Raw genomic sequence first — 27,900 nt, 5'->3', positions numbered from 1 at the left:
AAAAATGCTGTTGTGGAAAGTACCGCTGTTTTTTTTTTTTTTCTTTCATTTGCAAATCATCCTTATAACTGACACTGCAAAATGCAACACATTCTTGAATTTATATCATCTCATTTGCATATTGATATTTCAAATGTTCATATATTTGAAAAGAGACGACCACATACAAAAATACTGCAACCATTGTACTACACTGTTCACATGTAAGTCATTTTGAAAATAACATTTTTTCCTTGGCATACACTTTAACTATTTTTCATGTACTTATGTGTAAAAGATTCAAGTAGCCGATTGTAAATTGCCTATATATAGCGAGATTTACGATTGAATTTGGAAAACATAATAAAGTTTCCATTATTATTATCTTTACGATAGTTCCCTAAAAAGTCAAATACTATGTTGACTTGTGTGACTTCGTGCTGTGGGTGCATTTGTTTTATTCCGCTTCGTAAATCTCTACTCAGCATCATTAAGGCATGGCTCTCAGATGAAAAACTGTTTAGCTATATCATAGCCAGTTTTTTGCGAATATTCCCTAAACCTGGCAAGTTAATGTCTTTTGAGAAAAGAAGAAACCTTAGAGCCTTGGTTGCCATGGAAGCGAAGTCACGTGACAACCAGCTATCTTGGATTTTTAAACAAGCCGTTTGAAAACGTACCGAAACATCTTTAAAAGTCATGAAAATGCAGATTACTATTCATATTTACAATGCCTATATGGATCTAATTGGATGTCTTGCAAATTATTTCAAGTTTAATAATTTTTAGAATATTTTCTATTTTTTCCAAAAATTAAAAATATTCTAAAAATTAAACTTAATATAATTTCCAAGATATCCAATTAGATCCATATAGGGATTGCAAATATGAAAAGGAATATGGATTTTCAGGACTTTTGAAGTAGTTTCAATACGATTACAAACGGCTTGTTTAAAAAATCCAAGATGGCGGTCTTACATACATACATACTTTGATACCTCATCCCTTTACAGGGCTTTTCAGAAGCATTGACAAATACAAATTATAATATGATATAAAAGTTAAATATAAATGCAAATATAAGTATAAGTACTGTTTAATAAACGAGCAGGAGCGTTTTATCGGGTATAAAACACGAGGCGTAGCCGAGTGGTTTTAGACCCGATAAAACACGATCTGCGAGTTTATTAAACGGCTTAAAAAACTCCTGATGTATGTTCTCATACTGTACCGAATTCTTTACGAAATGAAAAAGTTTGATAGAGAAAATCCAAGTTAAGGTTTATGCAAATGAAGACGAATCTATATCAGATATAAAACCTCCTTCATGGTCATGAATTCTATTGTGTTTCCTTCATGAATTATTAATGAGTTTTTTTAATCTAAAATAAAATATACAATATATTCACCTACCTTCAAAAAGGCCCGTGACAAGAAACACACGTAAACCGTTCAAAAATAGTTGAACGTACAAGCTATATTATAATATATTATATATATATAATAGGAAAGATAAAACATATATCTAGATATGCAAATGCATTTTAAAAACCTAAACTATAAGAATCTTAAAATGAGAAACAAAATTATCGAAATCATAATTATTATTAGTAAAAATTTCATTATTAAGAAATTCCTTTAAAAGCTTTTTTCTCATTGCATGCTTAAAAGACTGCACATTTTTACAAAGTTTAAGGCTATCGCTTAAATCGTTCCAAAGCTTAACTCCTTGATAATAAAAGGAACGTTGACCTGTGGTTGTCTTAAGGAGCGGAATATTTAACATCTGAGAACTCCTAGTTTGACGGCTAGAGATGCTAGATCTTTTGACAAACTTGTCTGCTAAGTAACCTGGGGCCATTCCGTTCATGAACTTAAAAACTAGAGTAGCTTTCCTAAGATATAGTTGCTTTCTAATTGGCAACTATCTAAGTTCTTTTAGTATAGGTGAGATGTGATCATACTTTTTGGCCCCTGAAACAATCCTACAAGCAAAATTTTGCACAGCCTGAATCTTATTGAGATTATTATATGATTAGTATAGGTGAGATGTGATCATACTTTTTGGCCCCTGAAACAATCCTACAAGCAAAATTTTGCACAGCCTGAATCTTATTGAGATTAGTTTCTGTCGTATTACTCCAGACTGACGAACAATAAAAAAGTTTACTAAAAACTAGAGCATTAATTAAGATAATCAGTGTTTGTCTATCGAAACAATGTTTCACTCTATTAATTTGTCCCAAGCGTGCCATACAAGATGACGCTGTTTGTGTTATATGTTCATTAAATGTCAAATTGCTGTCCAGAAATACCCCAAGGTCTTTTGCTGCATGAGATGGAGTTAGCGGCTTTGCCATAAGAGACACTTGGAAATTATCTACTTTTGCAAGCATCTGACGGCTCCCAAATAAGAGTAGTTTAGTTTTATCAGGATTCAGCAAGAGTTGATTCTCCAGGCACCAATCTTGTACTCTCCGTAAGTCACCACCAATGATCTTCGTCGTGGCGTCAGATTGATCTTTTGGACAAAAGAGATCATTAACTTAGTATCATCTACGTAGTTCTGTGTAAGACAGTCTTGTGCTCCCGAAGGTAGATCGTTAAAAAAGATGTTAAATAATAGGCCACCAAGAATACTTCCTTGGGGCACTCCGTATTCTACTCGTAATGGTTTGGAAAGAGACGTGTTGATTCGTACAGCTTGGTAGCGATTTGACAAATAACTGAGCATCCAAGTTATTACAGTAGGTGAGGCTCCGACGTGTTGTAATTTTAGTAGCAATCTCTGGTGGTTTATTGAATCAAACCTTGCTCAAGCCTTGCTCTTATCTAACAGCACGAGTGCGGTCAGTTTTTTTGTTATCGATGGACTGAAGCTGTTATCTGTAGTGAATAATACAGAGGTCTCAGTTGAATGATATTCTCTGCATCCACTTTGACTGATAGACATCCTATTATTTGTTTGAAGGTGTTCTGTAAGTTGGTCATAGGCAGCTCTTTCACAAATCTTGGACAGTACAGGTAACAACGAGATGGACCTATTGTTCATAGGCAATTCATGATCACCGTCCTTATGAATGGGAAGTACCTCTGCGATTTTCCATTTATTGGGGAAAACACTTGTCTCAAAGGAGGAATTAATGAGGGCTGTAACAGCTTGCAGAACAGCTGGTAGGCTATCCTTGATGACCCTTACAGGTATCTTATCATATCCAGGAGCTTTATTGATTGTCATGCCCTTGATAATGGATTCTACATCTTTTTCTTTGATGAGGCCAAAGTTGAACTGTTCCTCAATGGCATACGTTTGGGGTTCAAAGTTAGCACTGCACTGATCATAGTTAAGTTTAACGGCCAAGTCGTTAATCTTCTTGACAGTGCTCTTACCAACGTTGATTAAATACTCGTTAAACTCTTCGGCTTTTGTTTGATCATCTGTACTGTAGGTTTTGGCATTTCTTGATCTTTTGGGTAAACAGATGCGGATGGTTTTCCACAGAGAATTTGAATTGTTCTTATTATTGGATATTTGCTCCATCACATGCCTCCTTTCTTCCATTCTTATTTCTCTCTTAACTTCTCGGTTAAAGTCCTTGAAAGCATTCCAGGCAAGTGGATCTTTAGTCCGTCGTGCAAGCTTTTGGAACATATCACGAGTTTTCATTAGTTCACGAATTTGTTCTGTCACAAAAGGATTGGCTTTCACGAACCTTGATCATCCTAAATGGAATATGTTTGTCTAGGACAATAGGAGTTGAAGATAGATAGTATATCATCAATTTCATCAAATGTATCCATTACGCTCCAGGGTATTTTCTGCACTTCGTCCAGGAAAGAATCAGGATTATCGGTCTTAAACTCCTGGTGTAGATATAAGTTGGTTTAGGTCTGTACTGTTTAAGTTGTAGCTTAGCATAAATGAGGTCGTGGTCGCTAACTTAGCAAGGAATTACCTTGGCTTCCTTGACTTGTTTCATATTTGACGCCAATATAATATCAATAAGAGTTTCAGTAGTTTGAGTGACCCTCGTAGGTGAATTGATCAGTTGTGTTAAATTAAACAAGTTGATAAAATCCAAAAGAGCACCAGAGTCAGAACATTGAGGATTTAGTAGGTTGGAGTTAGCATCGCGAAGAATGTAGATTGGCTTGTTTAACAATGAAGCGATTATGAAACTTGGAGATAGATCCGATTCAAAACAAGTTGATGGAGTATCAGGTGGCCTGTATATGGTACAAAACACGAAGGATTTAAGGTTCCTAACTTGAATTTTAACCCAAAGATGATGGAAGCAGGCGTCAGATACACTGCTGATATCTTGAAGAACTTCGGCTTTGTATGGTTGCAAAAATATGCACACACTCCTCCACCGCACTTTTTTCCTGGTCGATCAAGGCGGAAGAGGTTGTATCTAGGAATTTCCAGCTTGGCAACGTGGCCTTGTGGTCACGTGACCTGGTTTCCATTGTAACAGACATGCGGTAATTGCTTGCCTTGATGAATTACTACTACGAGCCAAATTTGGGAAAGATTCATTGTAAACTGTAAAAGATATGAAATATATATATTTAGGCACTGCTTAAAAGCGGAGCTCCCGATACGGAAGTCACAGGTAAAAATAAAAAAGGTAAAAAAAAAGATCGGGGAAGAAATCTTCAATTATTTTTTATTCGAGATGAAGAAAATTTCTCCCATAATAAAAACCATGCAGTGACATCGAATCGAAATGCACTACTTTGTTTTCTTTGCGCCAGTATACTCTCCCACTTAGGAATTTGTACACAACTTACCACCACCCCCAGGGGCTAGTTTTGTTCTTGGAAGATTCTTCGACAAAGTTTTCCAAGGCCGACAGTTTTAGGCTTTGAATCTCTTTTAGTTAAAGAAAAACGAAAGATAACTACAGATAATCTAATACAATATCAAGTTTAGTAGAATTTAAAATCAAAAATCTGGAGATTTAGGGCAAATCAAGACCAAAAAACAGACTTGAAAACTGGTTAAGGTGAGCAGAAAATAAGCTTACTTTTCTTTTACAGAAAGTGACGAAGCTTAAATACAGTTAAACATGACAAGAACAACTGAGACAAAATAGAAAATAATGCAAAAGGCAAGGCAAAATACAAAATGACGATTTCTTGTCAGTAGATTTGCGTTTGTAAAGTTTTTGAATGGTTTTTAGCTTTTTAAAGTGAAAGTATAGGTCTATATAATAACATCTCTCAACAACACAAATTTAAGCTCATTTTTATAATCATACTTGCTCGAACAGCTTAATAAACAGAGAATATTTGATGTAAATTCATATTTCATTCAATAATTAAATATATTATCTTTAGAAAGATATAAAATTATTGAATGAAAGTCTTCATTGTTTTGCCGATGGGTCCCCGCGATAGGAGGCGAACAAAGCTGCATTTTTCTTGAACGAAAAACATACGATAGTTGGCTAAAAACAACCGAATTGTTAAAGATTTACAAATTTAAATAAAAGACGAATATTTGTTGTCGTAATATGCTCTCCGTGTTATTTTTCCTCCAGCATTAAATAAAGCTTATCTATAGAAACATAAAAAGTTTTGAGAGAAAGTCTTTGATTTGTCCGATTCGTCGAGAAAAATGCTTGTCAAAAAAAATTATAATTGTTTGCTAAAAAACACACACCTGAATTCTTGAAGAACACTTCTTGATCCATCTTTGACTACATGAAAGTTTTGTTTAAATTGTTTTTGGGCCATAACTTGTCCTAAAGCGATTTTTTTTTCCTTTTTTTTTTTTTTTTGTGCATTTAAGAGCCGCATTTGTTAGTAGTTTTGCTTTGACGTCAAGCGGGATTCCTGTGTTGTGTGCAATGATGGACGGATGGACGGATGGACGGACGGACGGACGGACGGACGGACGGAAGTGACGTCATCTAAGCCATGAAAAATCAACTCGATGGTTTACCATTTTTTCTTAAGTATGGTGCTCCGCTATAACCGGTTTCCAATTTAACTCATAACAAAAAAACGAGAGTTATATTAATAATTACAAGATCTTCAAACTACATATATAACAAGACGCTCTTGGAGCGTGGACTGGGAGTCCAAAGTGGGGTATGCTGGAGCTTTTTTAACTCCTGAAGTTCTCTATCTCTCCATTATTGATTATATTCTTCAAATATTGTCTTTCTAAATATCCAAGCCAGTGTAGTGGAACTGTGAAACTTGACTCTTTTAGTAAAAGGATTCAAAACCTATCGGAAATTCAGTTTACGGCCAAAGCTACCAGCTCTATTATTACCGCGTAGTATATAACGATATACTTATGTATATGCCTTCAAGATTAACCAGAGACTGAAAGCCGTATTTACATATGGGCTCTACTAGCCCACGCGATCGAAGCCAGAATACTGTCGACTGAGTAGTTGTATTAATACAAAAGAATATCAATTAAAGAATTACAGTCCTAGAAATATTCTTTTACTGCTCAATTATATTACTTCTAAAGCCCGGAATTACATCCTCAGCTGCTAAGCCAATCTATAAGCCATTCAGTTATCTATGAACATGTCATTCAAATCCATATATGGTACTCTTGCGCAAGAATACTCATTTCGCGAGAGGGAGAAGACAAAAAAAAAACAAAGGCATTTTACGACTGGGCTGTCACATGCACCCACTAACTAGACGTTAAATTACAACAAATCGAAAAATATAATACTTTTTTTAATAATATAACTAATAAAAAAGTTTATAAATTACCATTAAAAAGTGCGATTAAGGGAAAGTGGTATTTAATTACAAAGCAACCAATGTCTAAATGTAAAATAAGGTGAGAGTGGATGCGATAGGAAGGAAAGGATCTTAAGCACGAGTAAGATTTAGAAGGATGGAAAAGTTATTCCAAAGAATTGATCCACTGTAGTTAGATTTGGTTTTCTACAGAAGACGGGATTTCTAAAGATTGTCTTTATTAAACTAGGACTTACTTTTCCAGTTCTTTACTGCTCTCAGCACCATTAAGGCATGGCTCTTTTGAGGGAGTGATGGAAAATCAGTTATCTATTCATATCTTTGACAGTTTACTATGAATCTTTCCCAAATTTGGCTCGTAGTAGTAATTCTTCAAGGCAAGCAATTTCTGCATATCTGTTACCATGGAAACCAGGTCACGTGACCACAAGGCCGCCATCTTGGGGGAAAAAATCGTTTGTAATCGTATTGAAACTTTTGATATTTGCAATACCTATATGGATCTAATTGGATATCTTGGAAATTATATTAAGTTTAATTTTTAGAATATTTTTAATTTTTTGGAAAAAATAGAAAATATTCTAAAAATTAAACTTAAAATAATATCCAAGATATCCAATTAGATCCATATAGGCATTGTAAATATGAATAGTAATCTGCATTTTCATGACTTTTAAAGATGTTTCGGTACGTTTACAAACGGCTTGTTTAAAAATCCAAGATGGCGGCCTTGTGGTCACGTGACTTAGTTTCCATGGTAACCAAGGCTCTAAGGTTCCTTCTTTTCGCAAAAGACATTAACTTGCCAAGTTTGGGGAAGATTCGTAGAAAACTGGCTATGATATAGCTAATCAGTTTTTCACCTGAGAGCCATGCCTTAATGATGCTGAGCTGTTATCTTGAGCCAACAGATACGAGTATGTGTCCATTCCTTGTAGTGTGTGAGGATCAAGAAGATGACACTGAAGTAACAACATAACAACTTTCTTTAAATAAAAGTATACTTTTAAGTATTTTTAAGCATACTTTTAAGTATCTTTTTTAGTCTTAAAACAGACTCGTATCCAGTGGCCCAATGCGCGCGGTGGCTTTTGGGAAGGAGAGAGAAAAAGTGACGCTTCCATTTTCTCTTCCTTCCTTCCCTTGATGCGCCGCGAACTCACCAAATCCTTCCCACCAACCACAGCGTGAGAACAATAAGACAAGAGAGGCGACTGGGTACGAGTCTGGTCTTAAAAAACTCTGACAAAATTTAATGAACGTAATTAAGATACCCGAATGCAGAATAGTCCTCTTCACAGTTCCCTGCGCCATCTTGAAAGGTAGCCGTGCCTTTGCATCAAAGCGAGACGAAAGGTGAGCTTGCAATGATAGAGACATGCGAATAATGGTCCAAGGTGTTTAAAAAAGGTTTCTATCATTGCAAGCTCACCGTTCGTCTCACTTCGATGCAAAGGCACGGATACCTTTCGAGATGGCGCAGGGAACTGTGAAAGGGACTATTCCGCTAATGATATTACAAGCTGGTGATGCGTGACCACAATGATGATGCAACACCTCATTACAAGCCTACACTGGATTAACAACTGATTGTGAAGCATCTGGGTTTATCAGCTTCATTAGCTCTTTTGGTTTCGTTAAAATGGTTGATTTTCCAATTCAGGGAAATGGCCAAACTCTTGATCTTGTCATTACGAGATCCAGCCAAACATCAGCACCCGCTGTTGGCTTGGAGTCCCTTGATCCGGTGTACTTATAAAAGTAATACTGACAAATTGTCTTCTCAACTAAGGAAACGTATAAGATGCATTTTCTTTCTCAAGAAAAGCGATGATCCGAAATCATACTTCAAACTGTTAGGCATCCTTTATATTGAAAATATATATAAGATAAGACAGGCATTATTTACTCATAAAATTTCGAGCAATCTTTCCAGAATATCTTACATCTTCAGTGAATCCATAATACCTGTGTCAGATATTCACTCGTACAATACAAGATTTTCAGCCAATAATAATTTCTATAAAAAACGAGTAAGAACAAATTACGGTAAATTTACATTTAATTTTAGTATTTCTAAAATCTGGGAAACAATACCTAAATCAATCAAAAGTCTTCCTTATTCGTCCTTCAAACAGTACAGATGTATAAGGAATTCTTACTCAATAATCAATAACAATTATATCATTATATATATAGATATATATATATAGATATAATTATTTTATTTATCTCTTTTTTTGCTATAGTTGAAATTTATACTGTTGAATATAATACTAAAGTATTATTATAATATTATAGCCTTTGTAGTAGTGTTTTGTTTTGTTTTTGTTTTTGTTTTGTTTTCTTCTTCTTCTTCTTCTTCTCCTCCTTTTTTCTTTTTTGACCCTAAATGAAAATTACGACAGCCAACTAGAAAGCTTTAGCTCCTTGGGCTGACGTACACTTACACCAATTATATGTTAATTATAGTAAAAATTCTAAATATTAAGTAGTGTTTAAAAAACGAGTAGGAGTGTTTTATCAGGTATAAAAGCACGAGGCGTAGCGGAGCTCCCGATACGCAAGTCACAGGGAGCCCAATTTGAATGAATGTGGAAGATAGAATTAAATTCGGGAAAAAATTCAATGTTAAGATAATGTCTCGCATAGGAAAAAAACATGCACTGAAAACGAATCAAAATGCATTACATCGTTTTCTTTGCGCGAGAATACTCTCCCACTTATATGAATTTTGTACACAACTCACCACCAACCCCCCCAGGGGCTAGTTTTTTTCTTGTAAGATTCTTCGACAACGTTTTCCATGGCCGACATTTTTTAAGCTTTGAATTCCAGGTTAATTTTACTTATAAAACGAAAGATAACTACAAATAATCCAATACAATATCAGGTTTAGTGAAATTTATCTCGAATGTCTTTCACTGAAATCGAAATTTTGGAGATTTCCGAACTTTTATGGACAAATCAAGACTATGAAACGGACTTGAAAACTGGTAAAAAAAAGGTGAGCAAAATACATAAGCTTACTTTTACTTCTTTTACACTAATAACGATGTTTGGTTAATTATCCACACCAAAAGTTTTATGTTTTTACAAGAACCGTATTTTTATTCACAAAAGTCTTAATTATTTTTCGAGAAGCTTGAAAACATAAGCTTACTAGATTTTGAAAATTCAGTTTTACCAGTTTTCATTTAGTTAACAACAAAAGTTTTTGAAAAACTAATAAGTTTACATTCATTTATTTTTGACAAGAACAACTGAAGCAAAATAGAAAATAACGGAAAATGCAATGCAAATACAAAATAAAACTTTCTTTGTCAGTAAATTGGCGTTTGGAAATTTTTAAAATATTTTCTTAGCTTTTGAAAGTGAAAGACAATGTACCGCTCTTTATATAATAACATATCTCACAACAACACAAATATAAGCTAATTTTTATAATCATGTACTAGGTCGAAAAGCTCAATAAACAGTTGAATATTTGGTGTAATTTTAAAACTCATTCAATATTTAGATAAATTATCTGTTGAAAGATATAAAATTGTTGAATGAAATTCAAAATGAAAGTATTCTTACCATAATAACAAAACAGGTACACTTTTTTCGCACGTTTGTCAATCTAGTTCGTTGCTCGTTTGCCGGTAATTTTAGGAATGTTATTTAGCTTTAAACTTTGTCAAATATCTCTTGGATTTGCCGTTTAACTGTGGAATTCAAAAAGTGCTTTTTCAAATGATTATTTTATATCATGTATGAAATACCATTAGAACAAAACAAGTACTTTTTTCGCTCGTTCATCATGCTAGTTTGTTGCTCGTTTTCCGGTAATGTTGTAGCTATGTTATCTACACTAAATAAAACAAAATAGAAAATGTCCTAACCTCTATCTTCACACTGTGGCGAATTCTTTTGTTCAATGATTTCTTCAATAATTTTTTGTTTCGTTTTTACAATATTTACAAAAAAATGATAGTTAAAAAAGCTCGTTAAAAAAAGTCGTCATTTTCCAAGTGACGTGTGATTTGAAAGCTCGACCAATCAGAAACGCGATGTACACCTGGCGGGCGACACATTTAGCGTTACACACAGGGTTCCCATGCGATGAACACGAAAACTGAGTTGCATAGTTTACCATATTCTATACCTATGGTGCTCCGCTAGCGCGGGCCTTCGGCTCCGCTATAAATAACTGATTTTCCTTCATTTCCTCAAAAGAGCCATAATGCCGTAATGGTGCTGAGTGTATTTCCTTTGTTTCTTGTTCGTTCTGTCTGCTATCTTTCCTATACATGCCGCACACGGTGCCTTCAAGCGGGAGCCATTCTTTTTTTCTTATGCCGTGGATAGCCATGTCGATCTTATTTGCGCCGTCTTCTGGTGAATATTGAGATATTATCACCATGCATTACGTTCCCAAGGACGTAAGCAAGATACGAGTTGAATATACAGTATTTACATAATGAAATACGAAAGAAATCTACAAATTTATCTAATCTTACGACACGACTATAGTTTAGTTCTGTTTTGTTTTATTTACCGAGCATTCTCCGAGGACACATTACGATACAACCGATGCCCGAGCATATTCCGAGCATCCTCCGAGAAATCCGGCTGGAACGACACCGAGATCCAAAATCGAGATTTTTCTCACATACAGTCAACAGGGTTCCCAACATGCAATAACTGTCGTGTCGAGATTAGTACGTGTTGCTGCTCGCCTTACGGCTTTTCAGCAATTATGACAGCAGCGTTAAACTTTAGTTTGCTCCATTTGCGCTAAGCGTAACCTAAAGGCCAATCTAACTCTAAAAAGCTTCTAATTACAATTGTTCTTTATACAATGAACTAGTGACTCTTGTCTATAATAAAAATAATGTTCCTAATCACAATAGCTATATATCATAAAAAGAATTAATATCCATGAGCATTAAAGATTGTTATGCAACCACATATTGGACTCTTGTGCCCCTTTAGATAGCAGATCTAACAAATCTGAATAGTTGTTATATTAAACGAAGTATTTATCAAAAAAAAATTGATTTGGATCTATATCTCAAAATACTCAAAATCTAAGTCTAAGCTAAATTATAACAACCTAATAAAAAACTATAAATAATTATAATGTTCAATGTTTACAAGGGCGGATCCAGCCAAAATTTTAGGGGGGGGGGGCTAATTGAGTTTAGGGGGGCTAATTGAGTTTAGGGGGGGGCTAATTGAGTTTGGGGGGGGGGGGCTAATTGAGTTTCTTCCGTCAACACAACGGAAAACAATATAAAAAGGCATCGCTTTTTTCTGCTGAAGAGGGGGGGGGGGCTTCAGCCCCCTTTTCCCTCCCCCCCCCCCCCCTGGATCCGCCCTTGGTTCAGTGTCGAATGCCTATAGTGATAAGTCTCATAGCAGTGATTTGAAAGTACGTGCAATGTTCAGTGTAGATGAAATGACAGCTTTCTGCATTTTTATAAGTGTGTCACTTCCTCTTCTTCTTCCCAAGAGCTTGCTCTTTAACTTTTCCAAGTCGGTTGAAAATCCTCTTGCTTTCTAAAGTTGAAAGGGTACATTCCAGTATATTTTTGCCTTTTCATTTTGAAGTACTGCTGATGGTGGACTTTGTTGGTACCATGCCTTTCCATTATCACTTTCTTGAAAGTTGTACTTTTCCAGCAAACAGTGGTATATCGGCAGCATTCTGTCGTGTCTGGCTGTGTAAAGGCTTTGGGCGATCTTTGAGCAGCCACTCAGTACATGTGTTGTTGATTCTGTAGCCATATGGCACATTCTGCATTTGGTGTCTGTGATAGTCATCTGTGCTTTGCTTTGTTGGTATGTCTTTGTTGGTAGTAGTTGTTGGCGTATGCTCTTGCTTACGCTGTACACAATATCGGGAATGGTTTTCCACTTCTTCAGGATCTGGTTGGCTGTTGGTGACATTTGTTTGTCTTGGAATTGTTGGTTGGTGTAGGCTCCAAGCCATGTCTGCTGTTTTGTTTCTTTTATATACTTCTCCGTGATCTATGATCAATTAAAGCGGTGTTCATCTCTTGGGGCCATTTCGTTCCAACGCGGTGTCGTTCATCATTCGTTGTTTCAATTCTCTGTCGAGATTCTGTTTGATTTCGAATGGGTTGCGTGCTTGTAGTATTCTTCTTCTTCTTATCATATATTATTATTATTATGGGCTCTTTTTCCCGTTATTTTTCAATACCACTTGCAAAATGCTTTTCTAAAATGACTTTCCATTGAAGTTTTTTCGCTTTGTTCTTAGAGATTTTTTTTTTTTTTTTTTTTTTTTTTTTTTTTTTTTTTTCTTCTTCTTCTTCTTCAACTTTTGCCAATTTTTCATAAAAATATACTTAAATAAACGCGAACTGAATTTGCATAAATACTGTGACAATTGCAGGGCTTACAGAGTCTGGCTCTCGTCTGGCTCTGCACACACAAGCGGACAAGCTAATAGCTTCCTCAATTAAAAGAAAGGTTTTCTTTGTATTGTCGACACTCAACAATCTATTATGCTTTCATAGTTTTCATGCTTTCTCAACTTCTAGTGTTTTGCACGGCTCAGTTGAAACCCATTCAGTCTGACACTGCTGGCTTTTTGCTAAAGATTTTTTATTTGTTTTTTATTTGATTATTTGACTAACTCATATTTTGCCAGCATTCTGTTTTCATAAGTAGTAGGATTTAGTGATAATAATAGCAAATTCGTAGCTATCATTTGAGTTGAGACAACTCATTTTCGTGTGAAAATCTTTGTACTTCGTAAAACTAGGGCACAAATAATTAGCTTTATCTATTTTAAAATTTTATTCGTTTGTTCGGGAATGTGTATATGTAAGATCGTAAAATAGCTAACTAACTTTCTGTGTCTCCATAAACGTTTGACAATCTTCGCGTCGCTTGTTTGTTTACATCTAGTTTTATCTCGTGAGCTCTTTACTTCTCGACGCCCAGCCGCAAATGAAGAGAGTTTTATGCACTAGTCAATTGAAACCCCCGCCCCCCGACCTCCGCGGCTAGCGGGGCACTGAACGGGGACGTGACGCGTTTTTGATGTACTTTTAAGAGCATGATTGCACCGGGGGATCGGGGAGTTAACGAATGGTTTTCTCAGCGGGGAATCGAGCGGGGATTTTAACGCTCGTTTTAATATGTAAGGACCTGGAAACAAGAGGTCGGCCATCTTGAAAAATACCAAGAAGGCGTTGTGATTCCAAGCACAGGCAGCCCGTAGCCTAGTATAGAGCAGCATGTCCTACACAAAACACATGCTCAAACAAACTTATAGCAGTTTCTACCTATACACTTTTACACTGAACTCCACTGATAAGAACCTTTCTTAAAATTGTAGCCTTAATAGGTTCTTATGTGGAGGGGTCTTAAAGTGAGAATTTTACCCTAACAGGTTCTTAAAGCTAAGGTTCTTATACGCTGGTTTTGTTCAGTCGTTTTGGTCAGTTCGAATCTAGAATCAGATCATGATTAATCTATTAAAACTACAGCTTCGCAATATTTACAAGCATTGTTCATTTTCAATTTAATACCATTAAATTCTCAACTGACTAGACGTAAACCTAAACGTTTTCGCACGATTTGAGGTTCAGAGCCCATGAAAATATTTGAGCATTGAATATTTAGTGCATGGAACACACAACAATTGGCTCTGTGTAGCACAAGAATTTGGAGTTGTCGTGAAATGGGCCACAATAGCGTGGGTTTTGACAGTGAATGTGTCCCCGATTACCGAGGAAAATGTCTGATTTTAACACCACTCAACTGTAAATTCCTCGCATATATGTATTTCGCGGGGGTCGGGGGGTATGGGTTTCAATTGACTAGTGCATTACATTTTGTCCCTCGCGCCCTGTGTCCAACCAGTGTTCTTCTAGAATTCAAGTGTGGTTTTTTTATCAAACAATCGTATATATATATTTATTTTGACAAGAATTTTTCTCGACGAATCGACAAATCCAAGACGTTCTCTCAAAACTTTTAATATTCCATTCTCACACATAAAAACAGACGAAAACTGGTAATCGAATCTCAAAATCTAGTAAGCTTAAAATAAAAGGAATAAATATATCTTAATGAAAAATTAGTATAAGAAAGCTTTTTTAGCTGATGACACATTTGGTTCTAACGTGTAGGACCTTAATACTCAAGTTTAGTTAGTTGATGATCTCCAGGCAATTTCTCTCTGTAGATGCTACCAAAGCATTTATTTTTTTATTTTCATTGCGGTGAAAATACATTTCATATAAAACCATCCAAATTCCTATAAAACCAAACATCGTTCTGTAAAAGACGTAATTAAGCGTATTTTTTGCTCACCTTAACCAATTTTCAAGTCTGTTTCATAGTCTTGATTTGTCTTGATTTGATGAAAGACAACCAAGGAAAATTTCACTAATCGTGATATTGTATTGGATTATCTGTAGTTATCTTTCGTTTTTTTTAAGTGAAATTAACCAGGAATGGAAAACGTTGCCGAAGAATCTTCCAAGAACAAAACTATCCCCTGCGGGTGGGGGTGAGTTGTGTACAAAATTCCTTAGTGGGAGAGTATACTCGCGCAAAGTCCGAAAACGATAAAGTGCATTTCGATTCGATTTCAGTGCATGGTTTTTATTATGGGAGAAATTATCTTCATCTCGAATAAAAAATAATTGGAGATTTTTTCCCCTATCTTATTTTTACCTTTCAGTTTCATTCAAATTGGGCTCCCTGTGACTTGCGTATCGGGAGCTCCGCTTTTAGGCACTGCCTAAATATATATATATATATATATATAATTATCATTATGAACGCTAGCAGTTTATTGAAACTTACGTTTGCATATCTATAAAAATCGTATAGGGCGCAAAAGCGTAGCCTAAAATCATAAGCTACTTACAATTTCCATCAAATTAAAATATATATGTACATGAAAATAATGAACCTCTGAAAAAATAAATAAAACAATTCTGTTCAAGAAGCTTAACGATAATTTGTAACTAAAAAAACAGTAAATAAAATCATTCAATATATATCTAATATCCATTAATTGCTTTTTTAGAGTCTTTGTAAATTTAAGAAAAATTTTGTATACTAAAAATCGTTCTGTGAAGCTTATAGTGTTTATCTATGAGTCCCAATAAACATATTTATTATATATATAATTAACGAGAATTCCATAGCGTAAAGCCTATGAATATAAATCTATATTTTCATGTGAAAAACAGTAATACGTCCAATCAGCGTCGCGTATAGCATTTTTCAAAGTATAATACTTTGAGGGCGTTGTTGTGTCTTGACAGATATTTGTTCTGCGCAAACGCTGAAAACTTTGATATTATACAAAGGGTTTCCTTGCAATTTATTTCAACAATCTAGCAAATTAAAGAAAAGAAATGAATTTGGAATCAAAATGTTTAATTTATGACAGTTCATAATATATATTGTAAAATAATGGAATGTTACAGCGATACGTAAGTGTATTTGCATAAAAACGAAGGGGACTTTAAACCATATTACTTGCTTAGCTACCGATTCCAAAAATTACTATATTTAATCAATTTTGCTGTTTCTGTCTGTAAATTTATATTTTTTAAAAATTCCCATGTGCATTTACGTGTACTTAGGTGGGGTCACATATTTGCCTAGTAAATTCCTAACCACCTAACTTATAGTTATACGCGGCAAACTTCAGAATATAACTGTTTTAAGCCCTAGCTCTCACAATAATAACATTGTTTATTATATGGCAAGGTAATTTCATGCGATATGATAACTTACGTTACGGACTGAAAAATGAAATGGTTCACTGAGTGTTGACGTACTTATGATCTTTTAAAACATTCAAATCTTCATTAAAAAATATATTTCTGGATGAAAATCGTCGGGAAACCTTCAATAAATAATTAAAGATAGCTGAAAGTCACTGGCATTTAATGTAAAACTTATCAAACAAGCGACAACTCTTTCATCACAAGCGACAACTCTTTCGATCAAGGCTTTACACGGCACTAGTTGAGCGATTTTGCACGACTAGAAAAAAACTAGGAAAACTAACTATGCTAAAACTAAAACTATGTCAAACTACGAACTAAAGGGTAATTTCATGCGCTATGATAACTTACGTTACGGACTGAAAAATGAAATGGTTCACTGAGTGTTGACGTACTTATGATCTTTTAAAACATTCAAATCTTCATTAAAAAATATATTTCTGGATGAAAATCATCGGGAAACCTTCAATAAATAATTAAAGATAGCTGAAAGTCACTGGCATTTAATGTAAAACTTATCAAACAAGCGACAACTCTTTCATCACAAGCGACAACTCTTTCGATCAAGGCTTTACACGGCACTAGTTGAGCGATTTTGCACGACTAGAAAAAAACTAGGAAAACTAACTATGCTAAAACTAAAACTATGTCAAACTACGAACTAAAGGGTGGCGAATAGTGACTAATTCAGTAAATGAAATAAAGATAGGTTTACAAGTAGAATTAACGTAAATTTGTTATTTCAGTGAGCTTACAACGTCAAGTTTGAACTTATCTGAATTGATCGGGTGAAGAAGCCATTAGTTTCTTTCGTTAACGTTTTAGTTTTCTAGGCTTATCCGCTCTTGAAGTATTTCCATATTTCAGTTATATTTTATCCACACTTGGATTTGAATGCATTTTTAGACAGCAGAGTTGGCAGTTCCTTTTTTAATTGAGTCGAAAGTGTGCCGTCTTCATGACTTCTGCCATTGTGCATATCGGGAGGCCTGCTTCAAACAGTCAAAACGTTGAAAAGTGACGATCCATGTTCAGCGAATCGTAATTTTCCAAAGCTTCTCATTCATTTCTGGAGAGGGTTTTTTGATTTTTTTTTTGCTATAAAACGCAGGAAAACAAACGGAAGGCTGTAGTATCTTTCATCTTGGTTGTGAATATCTTGAAGTTTGAAGTACGACAGTTTACTTCTCAATCTCATGTTGAGTTCTTGAGGTCTTCTTTTGATACCTTTTTGCTTTGCATTTACATGTTTTGCAAAAGAAAGCCTCACTTTGTTAACTAGTATTTCAGAAAACTCTATACTATAGCTAAATTCTTTCAAAGTAAACTAAAACTTCTCTTTTTGAGCGACTCAAACACTACATGACTTTTGGCACGTACAGGAAGCCCTTCCAATGCAGTTCTCGTTTGACATGCGCTGTCAACTTTACTTTTTGTTGCTTTGCCTCTTTCTAATCTCAATGCCTTGCCATATAATAGATATTTTATTAAACTCGTTTGCTCGGTCCGTACCGAAAGTTATGGATCCTCGTTTTTGGTGCTACCATTTCAATTTACTATTTACAATAACTCCTAAGTACGATATGGAGTCGACTTGCTCAAGTTCAGAACCACAGAAACTGTACTTCCGATGAGGGGGCTTTTGCTTTGTTGAGAAGCATATAATTTTACACTTTGAGGGATTGAATTCCATCTGCCATCGGTGTTGCCAATGTTCTAATTTGTTAAGATCATCTTGTAGTTTGTCGCAGTCAGGATCATCCACAACAATACCGTATAGAAGAGTGTCATCTGCAAAGAGTTTAACTTTGGAGGTTAAACCATTAGATAAATCGTTTACATATGTCAGGAATAATAGAGGACCTAACACGGTTCATTCTTTAAGAAACCAGGGAGGAATAGTATCTGGGTCGGAAGCTTTGTTTGGCTTCAAGGACGATAATTGCTTTAATACCCCATTTACAGTGATGTACAGATGATCGATTTGGGGTTTAGTGTCATTTCCGACATCAGGGATGTTTGAGAGGTTTTCTTTGGTGAAAACACTTGAAAAATGTTTATTTAGTATTTCCTTGCTTTTTAAAGACTTTTGTGCATTTGTTTTCTAGCATTACGGAACGCTTCCCAGTCGTCTTGATTTCCAGATTTTTTTTGCTTTGTTGTATAGCCTTTGTTTTGCTCTAGATAGACATTTAAGCGAGCGGTTGAACCATGGTAAGTTAGCTAGTCATTTTGGAAGGAATGCATGTGTCCATTATGCGGTGAATATTTTCTTCAAAACAGTTCCATATTTCGTCGATCGAGTTAAATCTGCATGCTTCCATACATGGGACGAGAGGTTTACAAGTTCTTCTTTAATGCGGATAGAATCTGCTTTCTTCCTGATAAATATTTTGCGTTTCACGTTCTTGTTTCTACGACATAAAGTGTTCACAGAAAACAACACAATATCGTGATCACTCATTCCAGGAACGACCTTGACATTTTCAATGATGTTTGGATTATTAGAAAGTATAAGGTCCAGAATATTTTGCGAACTGCCGTCTCTTCTAGTTGGTTTTTTGACGTGTTGGCTCAAGTCACGATCGTCAATTATTTCCAAGAGCCTATCCGACGTCGGAGAATGTCTTGAGTATGGATTTTCCCAGCTAATATCAGGAGAATTTTTCAGGAGCGATTTCTCAAATTGTTTGCCAAGAGTACTTGAAATATCAAACCACCAATGGCTAAAATTTAGCCAAAAGACCTTTCCCAAACTTGCTTGGATGACCACAAAACAATGGTTTCAAGTCGAGGTTGGACTTAATGAATAAATGAATCAGGTTCAGTGTCTTTATATTATCTAGTCGTTCTAGCGCTTTTGCACTAATAGGATGAGGACTCACTCCCACGCAGTACCACTACATTTAATATTCTATGCACACAATGCTCAACTCACATGTTGTTTTTTATGGGAGAAAACCCTCACAGCATAGGAGAGAACACATAAAACAAACTCAATTGACATATGGTGTCTGCAGGGGTCGAACCAGTGACCTGAACCTTTAGAATCATATTGGTGAAAGATGACGGGTTAGCAGTGTATGCTACCCATGCTACCCAAGTCTCAACTTCAAACCATTGTTTCGTGGTTATAAACTTTTAAAAAAATCCACCAAAGCGTGTTCCAAGGGTCATTTGGAATGTTAATTTTTGATATGATTAAAAGACCTTCCAGGGTAATAGCTCACAGTTAAAAAACAAAACAAAAACACTTATTAAAATTAAAAACACCATATCGGAACAATTATTTTTGAATTGTAAATGAGAACCCATATTTATCATTGGTCAATTATTAAAATTACCAATTATTAAAATTTAAGGTGGCTGACTACTTTTCAACATTCGATTTGAGCCCACGATGTGTGCGCGCTCAAAACCCCTGAATAATCTTCAAGAGGGCAAAACCCTCAAATTTTGCACGGGGCTCTATTTTTTTTTTTTTTTTTTTTTTTTTTTTTTTTTTTTTTTTTGGAATAACAGGTAATATCCTATTATTTTTCAAAGTTTAAGACAATTATGTTTATTAGAACAATGTAAAAAAATCGTTTTTTTTTTTTTTTTTTTTTTTTTTTGTGTTAATTTTTCACAATATCTTGCACACCGTAGAACCTGAACAAAAAAAGTTTTTCCATTTCCATTTTTCCTTATCTATTGCGTTTTAGCATAAACCTACTAGCATACTCTCACGAATCCTGCAATCTGATTGGCTAACGTACTCACTATCTATCTTGTGATAGATAGCGAGTAGCGAAAAATAAGCAAGTGCATGCTCAAGTTTCGTCGAAATCTCTGCTTGTTCTCTAAAAAATCTTTAAAGATCGATTGTAGAAAAGACAAGACTCTATCAAGCAAAGGAATTGAGGTTTTGAACGGTACAGATAAGTGAAAAATGAAGAATTATGGCAATTTAACACGAAAAAGCGGCCGTCAGATTTCGCTGAGATTTTCATGTGCAAACTTTACGACGGACAAACAACTGACTACTGAAATAACGATGGTATTTTAAAAGAATTTCCCTCAAAGAACAAACAAAATCCAAAAGACAACTTATTCACATGTATTCAAGAAGAATTTTAAACGGTAAGAACAGACGAAACAATAAAGAAAGTGCAAGTTAATGACAATAATCTTATATAAGGCAATTGTAAACATGGCACGGCTTTGAATGATCTGACAACAAAGTATTTGTAAATAAATTATTTCAGTTTACCACTCATTAATTAGAAAAATGATCCCAAGAAGTGATAAGATAAAGAACAGAGAGAAAGAGAGTTTTGACAGTAATATTAGAGACAGAAAGTTATAAAAATAGAGCAAATTTAAGCTTTACGTTAATACTTCGAGTTATAAGTCCTTCCTGCCGATTATAAGCCCCTCCCCTAGTTATTAACTCCCCCCATTACATGGAAAACACAGAGGATAGAATTTCTACATTCGTGAATTTGGCTTCTGGAGTTACGAGTCGTTCAAGTGATGAAAATGGTAAAATTTACATAAAGGTCTCTCAAGAGAACCTGCTCCATTTTCAACCATTGTCTTCATGTGTGACATTCCAACAACGGTCTTTGTCCTCTAGTGCGAAGCACTGTAAACCTCGTAGAACAAAGAGAGCAGTTTTATATTATTCAAATTCCATTGCAACAACTCAACTCATTAATATCATTACACAAATTATACAATACGCATGTTTGGGCTAAAATAGAGCAATTTAATAATGTTCATATTTGGACAATACAACTGCTGACTTTAGGGAGGGAGGGTAGGGTGAAAACGCGTAGACTACAGAACGACGAACACTGCAATATGAAACACTACACTTAATGTACGTGATCTAGTTACATAGCTATGTCCTTGTGACAGGTAACCGAATCCCTACCGCTCCACTCCCATTAACCTATGTTAATACTTAACATCACTTAATATCATTACACAAATTATACAATACGCATGTTTGGGCTAAAATAGAGCAATTTAATAATGTTCATATTTGGACAATACAACTGCCCAAATAGAGTGGCCCAAATATGAGAAAGAACTGTATATGTAGTTATAAAAAATTAAACTTGACTAGGCGTGTAAGGGTTGGCATATTGATATGTCGAGTGTTCTGTCTTTGAGATTTTTTCGGCGATACTGATGAAAAGGCTCACTGGTGAACGAATATAACGTTTATAACAATCGGAGTTCCATCTTCCCAGGAGCTTAATCTCGTAGTCTTTGAGTCCGGCAGTCGCTGCTGATGTGGCGCCACCGATCCGAAAGTTATTCTGCTATAAGATCCTGAGTCAATTCCTAGTAGGCGTAAGAGTACCGCGAGATAGTTAGCCATGTTCAAGCGAGCTAAGGTTGATCCCGAAGACAGGCCGAACAGTGGACCGTCACTCCTGTCTTGCGAACGTAGACGCTGTAGATGTAAGTTTGACTTCATTGCGCAAACAGCACAGACCATGTGTTTCGCGTGACCGGTGTAGAGTGTCACTCCCTGTCGTTTCTGATCAGTTTTTGACGTTTTGACGTGTAACACCAGATATTCATCGTTGTTGGCTGTAGTAGTAATGTTAACGTCGCTGATTGTAAGCATAGGATCTGAAGAATCGGTACTCATGAATTCGCTGGCCCGTAGTAATTGAAAATGAGGAATTGTCATAGCCGACCAGTAAACAGTATCATCCGGGTTTGCTAGGTCGATGAAAATGTACATTTTACAGAGTAGGTCAAATGTTATAGGTAGTTTTTGTTTTACTAGCGAAAAGTGTTTCCTTTCTATTCCTCGTAATGTCTGTTGTAGTTTTATAGTGTTAGTTAAAGGGTTGTGGTAGCCATTGCTGATGTGCAGTGCGCGAACTCCAGCCATGCATACTTTAATACTTTGGGGTTTAATTCGTTGCGCTAGATGCGTAATGAAGAGTATCAATGTGGTTTCATCTCCAGGTAGTGCTGTGAGTCTATGTTTATCACAAAATTCTAAAGATTGACGTTGAGCTGAAGAGTAAATTCGATGAGCGCTATTAGCCAGTCCACTGTGGAAATATTCATTGGCTTTTACTTGAAGGTCTCTAAGTTCAGACGCCTGATCGGAGTGGGACAAGCCTGTGCTTCTGGGACGAGTTGCTTGAAGCGAGATACCTGCAAACGAGACAAAGCGTCAGATGGAGCATTGTCAATTCCCGGTATATGAACAGCTTTGAGAAATATGTTAGATTTGCTACACACGTAGAATAGATAGCGCATGAGTGACATGATATGTCGACCTTTACTAGAGCCGGACGCCATAATATCGACTACAGCCTTGTTGTCGCAATGAAAGATGATATTTTGAGTTTCAAGCTGGGACGACCACATAGTGATTGCCATGGTGATTGCGAATAACTCTTTGAAAGTTATGGAGCGGCGATTAGGGACTCCCACCGCTTCAAATGCTCCACAAAACCACCGATTACCAAATAGTCCACCAAAGGAGCAAGTGCATGCATCTGTGTATAGATGTAAGCAGTCGTTGGTGAGCCACTGATCGCCGAAGAAGAGGCTGCGGCCATTCCAATCGCGAAGAAAGGTTAACCACCATTTGACGTCCTTGAAGAATCGTTTATTTAAACGAAGGTGATGAGTAGAGTGTTTGACAGTTCTCCCTGGACGACAAACGGAACAGATGAAATTCAGCTTTCCAATCAGAGATTGAAGTTCCCGTTTTATATAGGAAGTGCGACTTTGCCATGTTGAGAGTAAATCAATTGTCTCTTTGAGGCGCGTTTCTGATATGCGAGCTTGAAGGGTGGTAGTGTCAAGTTCGATTCCTAACAGTTCTAAGTTTGTACATGGTTGAACTGTTTTCTTTGGATTTACAGAGAAACCCAGATCGTGACATACGTTTAGCATAACATCCAAGTTGTGTTGACAGTGATTGGCAGGGCTTGGAGCACCGCACGTCCAGAAGTCGTCCAAATAATGCCACACAGGAAACACCCCGCGGTGAAGCATGATCGTGGCCAGTGTATCAGCGAATTTTAAAAATAGTGCTGGTGATGAGCGTAGTCCAAATGGTAAGAAAGTGTCGAGAAAATATGCTTGAGAAATTGATCCGTTGATCTCGATGGGCCATGTCGACCCTAATAGTTCCCAGTCGTGGGGATGCACGAGAATATGACGAAAGGCGTCCGTCAAATCCAGCTTACTCATTAAGGCACCTTTTCCGTATTGTCTTAGATGAGTTATAGCGGTGTCAATCGTATCGTATGTGCATGAAAAGTTTTCTTTGTTTATCTCGTCGTTAACTGACTGGCCGGCGGGCCAAGATAAGTCGTTGATTATGCGCCATTTGAGAGGCGTCGAGCGCTTTTTGGGGATAGCGCCCATCGGCGATCCGATAAAATGTTGGCATGGAGGGCTCAGAAATGGACCGATCTTGCGTTTAAGACTAATTTTGCGTTCAAGTTCCTGAGCGATGACTTTTGGGTTAGATAAGGCAGATTTGTGGTTCGGTGAAATGAGGGAAGTCCTGACGCCATCGTGGCCGATGCGTACGCCGTGTTCAATTTGGTACAATAGTTCATTGGTAAAGTTTGAATCAAAATAATCACGTAATGACTTCGTCCACTGTTCGGTGTTGAAGGGGGAACTAAGTTTCGTTGGAAGAGACCTTGCAATCGGCCATTGCATGGTCCACCCGACAAGCCTTGCAAACGTGGGCTCGCTTGCAGTCCTTTCCTTGTTGGCACATTCGTCGTTGGAAGAGGTTACATCCCTCCGTATTTTTGTGGAACCATCTGTCGAATTTCCACCGTTCTAGTCCTGTTTCCGCCTTTTTGCCGCTTTTATTTTCGTCCACCGCCGTCCTCGCGCGAAAGGGACAATCGCGCACGAAATGGTATTCCGATCGGCAACGTTGACATGCTATTGCTTCTCTACGGACTGCAGAAGAGTCGAGGATCGTTGTGTAGAGCGTTGGGTCGATTTGATGGAAAGGCCCTGGCAACGTAGAGAGGTTCTGACGATACTGCACATCGAACTCGTAGACAGCTTTCCATTGAAATTTCCGATATTACTATGATTCGGTAACTCGAAAGTTCCTGATAGAGTGATGGGTCGGTCGTCACTAGTTTGCGTTCGTATCTTGACCAGGCTTCAAGCCAATGATCGAAGGATTCGATCGTAGGGCTTTTGCTTCCGTTGGCGTCTTCCCCAGTTGAATCGTGGGGTTTAGGTAGGAGGGTGGACAGGTCGACATAGTTATAGCTAGAAGACGTTTCGTTGAAATTACCTGAGCTCGCGCGAGCTTGCAAACCTGTAGGAATTGTCGGGCCATTTTGTTGCAGTAGGTCACGGAGATCCTTCTGGTCGAGTTGTAGCTTCCCCACTTGTTGCGATAGAAGCCTTATTGCGTTGAGTAACTCTCCATTGGCCTGTGTTGGGGAAGTCTCATGGATATTAGCCTCGTGGTCGCTGTATTCGTCGTAATCGCTACTGGGTCCCTGGCAAGATTTGTGCATCTTACCAAAGCGATGATTTTCCTGTGTCGTGTGACACCCTGGACAGTAGCGCTGTCGCTGTTTCTTTTTTGATATCATAGTGAAACGATTATTGACTATATTGACTATTGACTATGAAAACGCGTAGACTACAGAACAACGAACACTGCAATATGAAACACTACACTTAATGTACGTGATCTAGTTACATAGCTATGTTGTGACAGGTAACAGAATCCCTACCGCTCCACTCCCATTAACCTATGTTAATACTTAACATCACTTATTAAAGATGGGGATGTTGAAACGAATCCAGGTCCCGAAATTGCACGTTGAGAAAATCTAAAGCAGATAGTTCTTTCCGAAGATCGAAAATTTATACAGCAAATAATCGGAACATAAAAATCGCTCATTTAAACGTTCGCTCTCTCAAGAATCAACAACATTTTCTTCTCGTGAAAGACATCATTTTAAAGTACAAATATGATGTTTTACTGTATCCGAAACGTGGCTTAAAGATGTAGTTCATGACCTTGAGCTGGAAATTCCTGGATACAACCTCTTCCACCTTGACCGACCAGGAAAAAAGTGCGATGGAGGAGTGTGTGCATATATTTTGCAACCATACAAGCCGAAGTTCTTCAAAATATCAGCAGTGTATCTGACGCCTGCTTCCATCATCTTTGGGTTAAAATTCAAGTTAGGAACCTTAAATCCTTCGTGGTTTGTACCATATACAGGCCACCTGATACTCCATCAACCTGTTTTGAATCGGACTTATCTCCAAGTTTCATAATCGCTTCATTGTTAAACAAGCCAATCTACATTCCTGGCGATGCTAACTACAACCGACTAAATCCTCAATGTTCTGACTCTGGTGCTCTTTTGGATTTTATCAACTTGTTTAATTTAACACAACTGATCAATTCACCTACGAGGGTCACTCAAACTACTGAAACTCTTATTGATATTATATTGGCGTCAAATATGAAACAAGTCAAAGAAGCCAAGGTAATTCCTTGCTCAGTTAGCGACCACGACCTCATTCATGCTAAACTACAACTTAAACAGGACAGACCTAAACCAACTTATATCTACACCAGGAGCTTTAAGACCTATAATCCTGATTCTTTCCTGGACGAAGTGCAGAAAATACCCTGGAGCGTAATGGATATATTTGATGAAATTGACGATAAACTATCTGTCTTCAACTCCCTATTTCTAGATGTCCTAGACGAACATGCTCCTTTGAGGATGATCAATGTTTGTGGAAGAGCCAATCCTTTTGTGACAGAACAAATTCGTGAACTAATGAAAACTCGTGATATGTTCCAAAAGCTTGCACGACAGACTAAAGATCCACTTGCCTGGAATGCTTTCAAGGACTTTAACCGAGAGGTTAAGAGAGAAATAAGAATGGAAGAAAGGAGGCATGTGATGGAGCAAATATCCAATAATAAGAACAATTCAAATTCTCTGTGGAAAACCATCCGCATCTGTTTACCTAAAAGATCAAGAAATGCCAAAACCTACAGTAAAGATGATCAAACAACAGCCGAAGAGTTTAACGAGTATTTCATCAACGTTGGAAAGATCACTGTCAAGAAGATTAACGACTTGGCCGTTAAACTTAACTATGATCAGTGCAGTGCTAACTTTGAACCTTAAACGTATGCCATTGAGGAGCAGTTCAACTTTGGCCCCATCAAAGAAAAAGATGTAGAATCCATTATCAAGGGCATGACAATCAATAAAGCTCCTGGATATGATAAGATACCTGTAAGGGTCATCAAGGATAGCCTACCAGCTGTTCTGCAAGCTGTTACAGCCCTCATTAATTCCTCCTTTGAGACAAGTGTTTTCCCCAATAAATGGAAAATCGCAGAGGTACTTCCCATTCATAAGGACGGTGATCATGAATTGCCTATGAACAATAGGCCCATCTCGTTGTTACCTGTACTGTCCAAGATTTGTGAAAGAGCTGCCTATGACCAACTTACAGCATACCTTCAAACAAATAATAGGATGTCTATCAGTCAAAGTGGATGCAGAGAATATCATTCAAACAAGACCTCTGTATTATTCACTACAGATAACATCCTTCAGTCCATCGATAACAAAAAAACTGACCGCACTCGTGCTGTTAGATAAGAGCAAGGCTTGAGCAAGGTTTGATTCAATAAACCACCAGAGATTGCTACTAAAATTACAACACGTCGGAGCCTCACCTACTGTAATAACTTGGATGCTCAGTTATTTGTCAAATCGCTACCAAGCTGTACGAATCAACACGTCTCTTTCCAAACCATTACGAGTAGAATACGGAGTGCCCCAAGGAAGTATTCTTGGTGGCCTATTATTTAACATCTTTTTTAACGATCTACCTTCGGGAGCACAAGACTGTCTTACACAGAACTACGTAGATGATACTAAGTTAATGATCTCTTTTTGTCCAAAAGATCAATCTGACGCCACGACAAAGATCATTGGTGACTTACGGAGAGTACAAGATTGGTGCCTGGAGAATCAACTCTTGCTGAATCCTGATAAAACTAAACTACTCTTATTTGGGAGCCGTCAGATGCTTGCAAAAGTAGATAATTTCCAAGTGTCTCTTATGGCAAAGCCGCTAACTCCATCTCATGCAGCAAAAGACCTTGGGGTATTTCTGGACAGCAATTTGACATTTAATGAACATATATCACAAACAGCGTCATCTTGTATGGCACGCTTGGGACAAATTAATAGAGTGAAACATTGTTTCGATAGACAAACACTGATTATCTTAATTAATGCTCTAGTTTTTAGTAAACTTTTTTATTGTTCGTCAGTCTGGAGTAATACGACAGAAACTAATCTCAATAAGATTCAGGCTATGCAAAATTTTGCTTGTAGGATTGTTT

At 36.8% G+C, this 27,900-nt stretch overlaps 2 protein-coding genes and 1 long non-coding RNA gene across 5 annotated transcripts in view; 1 reads left to right on the top strand and 2 right to left on the bottom strand.

Annotated features, from left to right (window-relative positions):
- Window positions 1-27,900, top strand: part of LOC116288963 (uncharacterized) — a 136,290-nt gene that overhangs the window by 61,324 nt on the left and 47,066 nt on the right. The gene's annotated exons all lie outside the window — the stretch shown is intronic.
- LOC116288671 (uncharacterized) overlaps window positions 1-27,900 on the bottom strand; it is a 371,660-nt gene that overhangs the window by 342,240 nt on the left and 1,520 nt on the right. The gene's annotated exons all lie outside the window — the stretch shown is intronic.
- LOC116286603 (uncharacterized) lies at window positions 22,459-24,188 on the bottom strand. Its single transcript, XM_089029859.1, has 2 exons — window positions 23,400-24,188; window positions 22,459-23,363 (listed from the first exon to the last, which is right to left on the bottom strand). The coding sequence occupies exons 1-2, from the start codon at window positions 24,186-24,188 to the stop codon at window positions 22,575-22,577; spliced, it is 1,578 nt and encodes a 525-aa protein (XP_088885985.1). The 3' UTR covers window positions 22,459-22,574.

This window comes from Actinia tenebrosa, unplaced genomic scaffold, assembly GCF_029948245.1.
Source record: "Actinia tenebrosa isolate PJP-AT-01 unplaced genomic scaffold, QUT_ActTen_1.0 PGA_scaffold14__42_contigs__length_11649687, whole genome shotgun sequence".
Classification (NCBI taxonomy): domain Eukaryota; kingdom Metazoa; phylum Cnidaria; class Anthozoa; order Actiniaria; family Actiniidae; genus Actinia; species Actinia tenebrosa.
The sequence above is the reverse complement of the archived record's forward strand: the minus strand, read 5'-3'. Positions and strand labels throughout refer to the sequence as shown.

Coding starts and splice junctions, on each gene's coding strand:
- LOC116286603 (XM_089029859.1), bottom strand. CDS start 24,188: ATGCAATGGCCGATTGCAAGGTCTCTTCCAACGAAACTTAGTTCCCCC. Junction 23,364..23,399: donor ACTTGGATGTTATGCTAAAC/GTATGTCACGAT, acceptor GTAAATCCAAAG/AAAACAGTTCAACCATGTAC.